We start from the raw sequence: 10,312 nt of genomic DNA, 5'->3' as shown, positions 1-10,312 counted from the left end.
TTTCTTTAACTGGCATAATTTGGGAATTCTAACTGCTCAATTGTTTATTTTTAGAAAACAGTAACATTTTCCAAGTTTCTACTTTATTGAGAATAATCTTAGTCATGATCTGCAGAAGTTGGTCCTGGGCAATTTGAAGAGAGGTCTTCTTTATCTGTAATGTATGTGAGGAAAATAAAAGATTAATACTAGTATAGTAAACTACTCTAGAAAATTAGTTCAACATAACATGTAAACACATGTAGCTGTGTTTGCTACTTACTGAGCTAAACTGGGAAAAGATACAACCATAACCAACAATTCTTTACTGTCAAGTGTAAAGTCCTTAAATTCAAGTTAACAGGGCCAACTTGGGGAGAATGTGTTAGAAGGGAAAGTGCTTGGCCCTATAAGGTATCTGGCAAATTTTAAACCCATTTCTTTCCTTATAATAAAAAAAAAAAAAATGGAGTGGATTTCAGTATTCTGAAACAATATTCTATCTACATAAAAGCTAATTCTAAAAATCTGAAATATCTTGCAAGTAATGCAGCTGAAGAAAGAATCTTTAAAAATAAAGCATGAAAAAAAATTCATCCTCAAGTAACTAAAAAATTCTTCCTTTTGAAATAGAGAACTGAAAAATTCCCTTCTGCACATTTAGTTTCTGAAAAGGCCTCAATTATTTCTATATGCACCACTGCTTTAGGACATTGACCTCACACTGCCATTTGGATGAAATAAGAAATTTCCATTGTCTATGGGAAATGTGACTTACACACACGTGCACACACACACACACAAAATCGAAGTTAAAAAATCAAAGAGCATTTGTGTTCAATATTTTTAAAAAGTGCAAAGTATCCTCTTACCTTCATAGGCTGTTCCACACCAAATACAATACAGATGTTCTTCTCTTAAATAACCAGTCAATATTTGTAATTTTTCCAGTACCTACATGTAGGACACAGGCACATTAATAGTTCAAATTGAACATAATCTTGGTATTCTGGTCTCTTGGATCCTGCCAAATAAGCCCAAGGCCATAAATCTTCTGCTACTCTCTTAACCATGTAGGACAGGTATCAAGGGAAGAATATATTAGAACATGTCCCAGTTTACCAGCCACCCTGATATTTTCACATGTTTGACAGACACAAAGAGACCACTTGTTAACATTTGGAAAATACATTTGGGCTGGCTCTTATTTTAATCAGGATCCTTTAAAAACCTCCCTCTACTTCAAAGAACCTACCTTCCCAGATGGAATGAGAGTGAACACTGCCTCCCTTTGTCATTAAAGTTCTCATCAATGGTCTCCCAGTTAAGTGGAACACTGGTTTTTCAAATTGCAAATGTTTCCTATAAAATTCTTATACACAAAAAAAACACAGAAATGGGATTCCTTTCTTGAATAATTTCCACTTCCTTTGAGCTGTGTCTTTTTGCTTTGTTTATGGGTGGAGGAGAGAGGTATTCATTAGAATCACTTCCTGAGGTTTAACAGGCTACAAAGTAGAAATTAAGATAATTTACATTTGTGGCTCATCTGTCATCCAAACTGAAGCTGAGAGTGTAAATCGAAGCTAAAGGAAGAAATTATATAATGGTTTGGGGTCAATAAAATAACCCTATAATATAGTAGTTCTCAACTAGAGGTGATTTTTCCCCTCGGGGAAATTTAGCAATGTCTGGAGATATTTTTGATTGTCACAAGGGGGAAGTGCAACAGGTACCTGGTGGGTGGAGGCCAGGGATGCTGTTAGAACAGTGTGCCCCAACAAATAATTACCCGGCTCAAAATGTGAATGGTACCAAGGCATACGCTTAAGACACCCTGCTCGAGGAACTGGTACCAAAACATACACTCAAGTCTTCACTCTTATATTCATCTTCATCGTGTTCTTTTTCTTCCTCTTCCTCTTCCTCGGTTTCCTCTTCAAGCCCCAACCAGTACCATGCTTCCCTAGGAACCTGAATATTCTGAAAATAAAGAATTATTCCCAATTAAACACAGCTACCCAGAAGACTATCACAAGTACGTTCATATCGACATGGATTCTTTCTTTCAATGAAATATTTACTGATTGCTGCTTCAAAAGTAAAGCCCTGGGCTGTATGAACCATAGGGATGAAGACTCAGTTCAAGTATTGTCCCCCAGTGGCTGCCAGTCTATTAGGGAAATAAGCCATGGGTATACATATCTTAATGGGAATAAAATAACACACATAAGAGGGATGTAGGTGAGGGGATGGGCATGAAGGAGGGCACTTGTTGGGATGAGCACTGGGTGTCATATGTAAGAGATGAATCATTGGGTTCTACTCCTGAAGCCAAGACTACACTGTATGTTAATTAACTTGAATTAAAAAAAAAAAAAATCTCATGAGATTTGGTTTGAGATCTCGCGAGATTTACTTGTACTGCACGCACACACACACACACAAAGTGCACATCAGTTAGGAAAGTGTCATGACGCAAAATAAAGTGCTATGGGAATACAGAAAAGTGAGAGATTGCTTCCAGAGATCTATTTACATAGAAGGGAAATGTTTTAGAGACTTTAATTGAAGTCATTTTATTCTAATGGAAAGATCAAAATAAAAAAATTGCAAAATGAAATACAAATAAAACCAAAAACAGAATTTTAAAAACAGCCAAAATATATAGTAATCTACCATGACTTTACTAGTTAGGGACACAAGAGGTACTGAAGATGGACTAAAAATAGGCTATTCATCAAATATTCTGGTGGACAGAATTTCCACACACACTAGCTCTGAGTCTCCAATATCCAAATAAGCAGAGAACGATTAAATATAAAAATGTTATTTGAGCCTTATTGGGTGATTCAGACTACTCCGGTTCCTGCAGCGACCAGGTCATCGTCATGAGTGTCAACCATCAAAGATCAGCCCTGCATGTTAAATGAAAGCTTTAATAGGTAGCGGGCTAGATACCACAGGCCTGGAGTTTCTTTTCTTTCTTTTTTCCTAATTATGTGGCAAATCACACTGGGCGCCGAAAAACCTTTCCAAACGGAACACAGGTGAAAGGCTTGCCTTCTGAGTATCCAACTGCTGGCAGGCTCGCTGGCTTCTTCTAAGGTCCCCTTCCAGCTTCACTTCATCCTGCTTATGTTTCAATCGCAGTCTAATCGAAAGAAAACAATAGTCTACCGAGAGTCTGCCCTCCCTTTATCCATTTAAATGCCCAACTACCAGAAAACATCACAATAAACACGGGGTAAAACCCAAAATAGCTCAAATACCAAGTGTTACCGAAACTGCTCTGCGGCTTTTTCTTCGGCTTGGGTTTTCACGTGGATCTTTCTTCTATAGTTTTCTAGTTTTTCCTCTGCTTTCCGCTTCAGTAATGCCTCATGACCAATGCCACTTTTCCCTGTTCAAAGAGCAAACTGCTTTAGAACCTGATGACTTCACACTTCAAAACACGACCTCTAACCAGGTGCAAATTACACACAATTCTGATTTGAGTACAATCACTCAAAATCATTTGACATGAAAACACTGGAGATTTTTTTTTCCTAAACCCAAACACACAATTTGAGTTTTACAAAGATCATTAGTCTGACTTAATGAGATAGTCACACAATACAAAATTCCTTAAATTGGGAAAACAGTATCAACTATCATACTTCCATATAAATATAATAACCAAATAAAATATGTATTTTTCTCCTTAATTCATCCAAAGTCTTAAGAAAAACATTGAATGGATAAGTCTGTCTCAGAATACTTTCAGTACATTCCTTTTTTTTTTTTTTTTAATGTTTATTTATTTATTTATTTAGAGACATAGCACAAGCAGGGAAGAGAGGGAGAGAGAAAGAATCCTAAGCAGACTCTGCACTGTTAGTGGGAAGCCTGACACGGGGCTCAAACTCACAACCTGTGAGATCATGACCTGAGTCGAAATCAAGACTCAAACGCTAAACTGACTGAGCCACCAAGGCACCCCTTAGCACATTTCAATGGGCAAAAAATAGCTTTGCATTTTTAATGGTTATGATTTCCCCCCATATTTTTAGGATTTAAATTTTATTTTATACTCAAACTGTTATTTTTAGTTTAAAATATTGAGAAGTTTAACTAAGAAATATTTTACTGGGGGCTTCCTAGGATAAGAACTGTAACAGTGCTACCACAAAAACAACCATTTAGTATGCAAGTTTATGTGCTAGATCTAAGCATAAGTTATTATTACTGGGAAATATGCTCAGAAATAATTATATACCTGTTTTGACGTTGAGAGGAATTGGTTCAACAATACCACCTCCTAAGAAAAGAGAACAAAACACACACATGACTTTAGAACTTCTTCCTCAAACTACAGGTGAGCGTAGTATGCAGCTTTACAATGTTCTATACATATCCCTTCCAGTTTCGATGCCATTTGAAATTGAAATCTGAACATGAATACTCTATAATCAACCACCTCCCTTGCCTTCAAATATCTACTCCTCAGTAAGACTGACCCACAGCCTCCTATGCCATCTGAAGTTAGGGTTTCAGGAAGGGAAAACATTGATATATGTCCAAGAAAGTGGCAGCTTCCAGAGAAAGCAAAGCCTTGCTCGGTGAAGATCAAAGCAATTATAATAAGGAAGAAAAGAAAAATGGCTTACAGAATCTACTATGAATGTATGGCCTCTACACCTTCCTAAATAGGGAGGCGAGAATGGAGCTTCTCCAACCACGCGCTCACTGGGGTACCTGGCACAGGTACAGAGCGAGCAGGGCGGTGTCCTGCCATCATCCTCAATGTTGCTTCACGGTCCTTTGGCTGTTGTACTTCTCAACCCTTCTCTTATCACCATTGTTAGCTGCTGCCTCCGTTGTAAACCTCGTCCATCCCCACTGTTGGTGCCTTGAAGGCGAAGTGGGGCTGGTAAGTAGCTCTTGATGACACACACTTGTCTAAAGTGGTGTAGGAAGACACCGTTCTCTATATGCTTGTTACACCTAGTAGCTATGTTGCTTTACTTTCTGTGTAGATGGATAAGGAGTCCTCTCTGGCACTCATCAATAGAGCACCATTTGGTGGTTAGGAACCCCTGCTTATGTCCAGATGGAACTTACCACTTTTGCCAAGGGCCTGACCACTTTTATATCCCATCTTTTGGAGCAAAGCAAACCCTTTGTTTTCACAGCCTAGTGCATTCTTCAATCCAATGTCACGTCTTTCTTGTTCTTCTTCTTTTAAACTCTTCTGTCTGTTTTTCAAATTAGCTTCCTGTTGCTTTTCTTCTTTTCGACGGGCTTCTCGGATTTGCCTCAGCATTGGCAATCCTGGTCTGATGTCTTGTCTAAAGAATAATGGAGAAGGTTATTTTAGACGAGGACATGCAGTTTTCTCATAACTTTGCTACTTACTTACCTGACGCTACTTAATATTTCAGGACCACCACGATGACCACCTTTGTTTTCATTGATCTTAGAACATAATCAGTGACCTCTGAGAATGGCTATTTTAGTAAAAATAATGAAAGCTGGTGCCAGATTGTAGGAAGCTAAAGAAAATAGAGAGTTGAAGAAACAGTAATTTTAGACTAATTTTTCTAGGAGGTTGGAAATAATAAAGAGCAAAGCTGAATACGAGCTAGAAGAGACAGTAAGATGAAATAAAGCAAAAGTGTAAACTTGCTTGGAAGAGGAAAATAACAAGAATCAAGGGCAGAAGTCAAATGTTCAGCATTAAAAGGGAAGAAAAGGCTCCTGGTATCTTTGTACAGAAATGTAGGAGGTGTTTCCACAAAGCAACAAAACTGACTTTTCAACTCACATTTAAAATCAATGTCATCACTTAGGAGTCTACATTAATGTCTTATATATATCACTACATGAGGTGTGCAAATTTACTTACTGGACATTAATGAAGGAATCAGACATATAGTCCTCTTCTTCCGCCATGTTCAACTTCATATGGCAAAAGTATCTACAAATCAAAGAGGATAAAGTAACAGCACCTTTTTTTGTTGTTGTTTGGTCGACAATGGAAATAAACCTTTCTCTGGAGCTCTACCACACGTTCAAGTGCCTTCTGACATCTTTCTGTGGGAAGCTCTCCAACGACTCGTTCTCTTCCATTCCAAACCTCCGTTATCCCCTAATTTTTTCAAATAAATGTCGCTACAATCTCCCCATTCCTGACCTCGTATAGCCCTCTGCCAATTCTTCCTCTACAATATCCTTCAAAAGCTTTTTTTCTATAGTCGTGACCATTGCTTCAGTTCAGGCATTTCTTTCTCACCCGAACTATTACAACAACTTCCTAATTAGTTTCATTGTGTGTGGCCTCTCCTCTTCCAGTGCATCCCCTACACCCTCTGCAGTGGTTTTTTTTTTTAAAGACAACTTTTTTTTTTTTTTTTTTAGTTTATTTGGGGCTCCTGGGTGGCTCAGTTGGTTATGCATCCAATTTTGGCTCAGGTCATGATCTCATGGCTCCTGAGTTCTCCTTCAGATCCTCTGTCTCCCTCTCTCTGCCCCTCCCCAACTTGCTCTCTCTCTCTCTCTCTCAAAAATAAAATAAACATTAAAAAAAGTTTAAAGTTTATTTTTTTTTAGTAATCTTTACACCCAAAGTGGAGCTCAAACTCACAACCCTGAGATCAAGTGTTGCATGCTCTTCCTGCTGAGCCAGCCTCTCCAGAGTGATTTTATAAAAAACATAAGTCAGGTCATTTAATCTGTCTATTTCAATCCCTCAATAAACTTTACTCTGCAGGCCCTGGAGGACTAGTCACTCTAACACTGTAGCAGGAGGGATCCTTCAAAATCTCACCCCTGACGCTCCTTTAGGGCTCCATATTCAAGTCACATGGGTTTCTCATTGTTCTCTGAACATACACAGACATTTCCTTCCTCCTTGGCCTAAGTTCCCCTCCTTCACGAAACCCATCCTAACCATTCCAGGCCTCTCTCTACAGCACTCCATGTTCAAGCTGTCCACTTGGAACCTGGTATACTTAACATCTCACTTATACGGAGACATTTTTGGGGAGAGTTTCCATCCAAAATAGTTAAAATCATGTAATTATTTTCTCTTACAGGGATAAAATAGTTATCCAAAAAAGCACATCTCAAACTTTATTATGTATATGAATTGCTTCAGGATCTTCTTAAAATCCAGAGTCTGATTCTGAGCTAGAGCTTGAAGTTTTGTATTTCTAATAGGCTCCCAGATGATATCAATGCTTCTGGTCTAGAAGATAGTTACAGAGGGCAGTCATTTGCTGCAGTACACACAGGCTGTTTTGGCCCACCCACCATCCTTTTCTTTGGGAACCCAACCCTCTGCCCTCCACTGGGTTCTAGTGGAGGGTGGCAAGCTCTGTCTTCTATACTTCCCTGGGCACAAGATGGCCAATTATAGTTCACTATGTCCCAGCAACAGAGGAGGTGATGACCTAACCAGGTCAGATAAGCATGTCTTATGGGGGAAAAGAGATCTCTTCACTGGGGTTTCTGAACAGAGAGTATGTGAAGGTGGGCTCCAAAGGGCCATCTTCCTGGCCATATGAAGAGATCCCACTTGCAGAATGAAGCCAGATAGAAAAAATGGGCAAAGATAGGCCTGACACCTTGCTTAGCCACACCCCCATGGGACACAGCAGCGATAAAAATTAAGCCATGAATGAAAGTTCAGCTAAGCCGTATTAAACTAGGGTTGGTAAATTTCATGCCAGCCACTGCGGTCATACAATTAACCCGAATTAATAGACCCACAGCATAAAGCGTGTTATAGAGGAACCCCTCCCCACCCCGCGCTAAAGTAAAATTTTAACTCAGCTGTAAAAAGCTACAGTTAACATAAAAATATGGCACGAAAGTAACTTAACACCTCTGACCACACGATAGCTAAGACCCAAACTGGGATTAGATACCCCACTACGCTTAACCCTAAACTTAGATAGCTAACTAAACAAATCTGTCTGCCAGAGAACTAGCGACAGCTTAAAACTCAAAGGACTTTGCAGTGCTTTATTTTATATCCCTCTAGAGGAGCCTGTTCTATAATCGATAAATCCCAATATACCTCACCACCCTTTGCTAATCCAGTCTGTATACCCCCATCTTCAGCAAACCGTAAAAAGGAAGAAAAGTAAGCACAAGTATCTTAACATAAAAAAGTTAGGTCAAGCTGTAACCTATGAGGTGGGAAGTAATGGGCTACATTTTCTATCCTAGAACACTTTTCCACGAAAAGTCCTTATGAAATTAAGAACCAAAGGAGGATTTAATAGTAAATTGAGAAGAGAGAGCTCAATTGAATTGGGCCACGAAGCATGCACACACTACCTGTCACCCTCCTCAAGTGACAAAACCCAAAGACAATCTATTCAAACTATAAAAAACACAAGAGGAGACAAGTCGTAACAAGGTAAGCATCCTGGAAAGTGTGCTTGGATAAAACGAGATGCAGCTTAAACAAAGCATCTGGCTTACACCCAGAAGATTTCATATCAAACTGGCCATCTTGAGCCAAAACTAGCCCAAATAACCATAAATTCAACTAACGTAAAACAATAAATCAAAACATTTAGTTAATTCTTAGAAGTATAGGACCATATAGCCCTAATTATTGTAGCAGTTCTTATCCAAACACCATGAAGCTATTTAGGAGCAACAGCCCTAATAATTGCCCACAGATTAACATCATCAATACTATTCTGTCTCGCAAACTCAAACTATGAACGAGTACATAGCCAAACGATAATCCTAGCATGAGGTCTGCAAACACTCCTCCCCTTAATAGCTGCCTGATGACTACTAGCCAGCCTTGCAAATCTAGCCCTACCCCCTACAATTAATCTAGTTGGAGAACTATCTGTAGTAATAGCCTCATTCTCATGATCCAATATTACTATTATCCTCATAGGCACACACATTATTATTACAGCCCTATATTTCCCTTTATATACTAATCACAACCCAACGGGGCAAATACACACACCATATCAAAAGCACTAAACCATCATTTACATGAGAAAATGCCCTAATAACTCTCCACCTACTCCCGCTCCTACTCCTATCACTAAATCCCAAAATCGTTCTAGGTCCTATTTACTGTAAATATAGTTTAATAAAAACATTAGATTGGTTAGTCTAATAATAGAAGTTTGAATCTTCCTATTTACTGAAAAGGTATGCAAGAACTGCTAATTCATGTCTCCATGCATAAAAGCATGGCTTTTTCAACTTTTATAGGACAGAAGTAATCCATTGGTCTTAGGAACGGGGCGGGGGGGGGGTGCCTAAGGGGTTCAGCTTCTTTTTAAAACTCCCCCTTTGTGGGTACAATACACTTCAACATCATCCATTCGCATCAAGCATAAGGATAAACTTTGTAAAGCCACCATGACGGTGGCTTGGACCACCAGCGGAAGTGGACCACCAGCAGTGGAAGTGGTGAGAAGCTGTCGGATTCTGCGTATATTAAAAAAATTTTTTTTAAGTTTGTTCATTTTCGAGAGAAAGAGAGAGACAGAGAGAGAGCAGGGGAGGGGCAGAGAGAGAGGGAGATACAGAATCTGAAGCAGGCTCCAGGCTTTGAGCTGTCAGCACAGAGCCCGACATGGGGCTCGAACCCACGAACCACGAGATCATGACCTGAGCTGAAGTCGGACGTTTAATCAACTGAGCCACCCAGGCGCCCCTGAGCGTATTTTAAAGGTAGAGCTAAGGAGACTGGCTGATGGATGGGAGGCGGTGTGTGAAAGAGCGATGTCAACGATTATGTTAAGGCTTTTGGCCCAAACACCTGGAAGAATGGAGTTACCAGTTAAGAGTGGTTAGACTGTAGTAGGTTTGGTTCGGGTGAAGTCTTTTGCTTGTTTTTTCGACATAGAGCAGGCAGAGGCGGTGGCAACAAGAACGCTGCTTCAGACACACGGAGAATCCCATTATACATCCAAGTGGAGAGAAGGGCTAATTAGCTGGACATACAGTAGAAAGGTAACCAAAAAGCCTCAGTCCCCAAACCCCCCCTTAGGGACGGCTGATTTCTCCCTTCTCGCGTCCCGCCCAGCTGCAAGCGTCACAGGCAGGAATGTGGGTGATGGTGTGATAGGTCAGTCACGACCAGCGCACAGACCACCGCCCTTTACCATTCTATCAGGTGTCCCCATACCCTTACCTGGTAGCTCTATTCGCCCCGGGTCGGCTTGTGAGAGCGCGCGCTGCGCATGCGCCCACCCACCTGCCCAGGACTTCTGAGCCTCAGCTCCCACCTGAGCTTCTTAGCGAGCAATCGATTGGAAACCTGCGGCGGGAGGAGCCAGGAGGATGTCGTTAGTGCGCTTGCGCA

General features: G+C 40.2%; 1 protein-coding gene across 3 annotated transcripts; it reads right to left on the bottom strand.

Annotated features, from left to right (window-relative positions):
• GPATCH11 (G-patch domain containing 11) lies at positions 1-10,301 on the bottom strand. 3 transcript variants are annotated; one of them, XR_015248985.1, is made up of 9 exons: positions 10,142-10,301; positions 5,867-5,938; positions 5,083-5,309; positions 4,238-4,279; positions 3,262-3,382; positions 3,043-3,133; positions 1,772-1,962; positions 852-933; positions 1-154 (listed from the first exon to the last, which is right to left on the bottom strand). XR_015248985.1 is itself a non-coding variant. In XM_025927287.2 (9 exons), exons 2-9 carry the CDS (start codon positions 5,923-5,925, stop codon positions 99-101), a joined length of 795 nt encoding a protein of 264 aa, XP_025783072.1. In that variant the 5' UTR covers positions 5,926-5,938; positions 10,142-10,301; the 3' UTR covers positions 1-98. The 3 variants fall into 3 exon arrangements, 2 of the variants coding, with proteins under 2 accessions (XP_025783072.1, XP_086556498.1); XM_025927287.2 differs by having other exon boundaries at positions 1,846-1,962; XM_086700372.1 differs by having other exon boundaries at positions 1,846-1,962; positions 10,205-10,277.
• Positions 10,302-10,312: the final 11 nt, after the last annotated feature.

Source organism: Puma concolor, chromosome A3 (genome assembly GCF_028749965.1).
Source record: "Puma concolor isolate L17-30 chromosome A3, mPumCon1.1.hap2, whole genome shotgun sequence".
Classification (NCBI taxonomy): domain Eukaryota; kingdom Metazoa; phylum Chordata; class Mammalia; order Carnivora; family Felidae; genus Puma; species Puma concolor.
This window is presented reverse-complemented; position numbering and strand designations above follow the sequence as displayed.

Excerpts from the sequence above, each read along its gene's own strand:
- GPATCH11 (XM_025927287.2), bottom strand. The coding sequence starts at position 5,925 with ATGAAGTTGAACATGGCGGAAGAAGAGGACTATATGTCTGATTCCTTC. Across the intron at positions 934-1,845 it reads ATAAGAGTGAAGACTTGAGT|GTACTGGAAAAATTACAAAT; the intron begins GTATGTTTTGGT and ends TCCTACATGTAG. Across the intron at positions 155-851 it reads GTGTGGAACAGCCTATGAAG|ATAAAGAAGACCTCTCTTCA; the intron begins GTAAGAGGATAC and ends CATACATTACAG.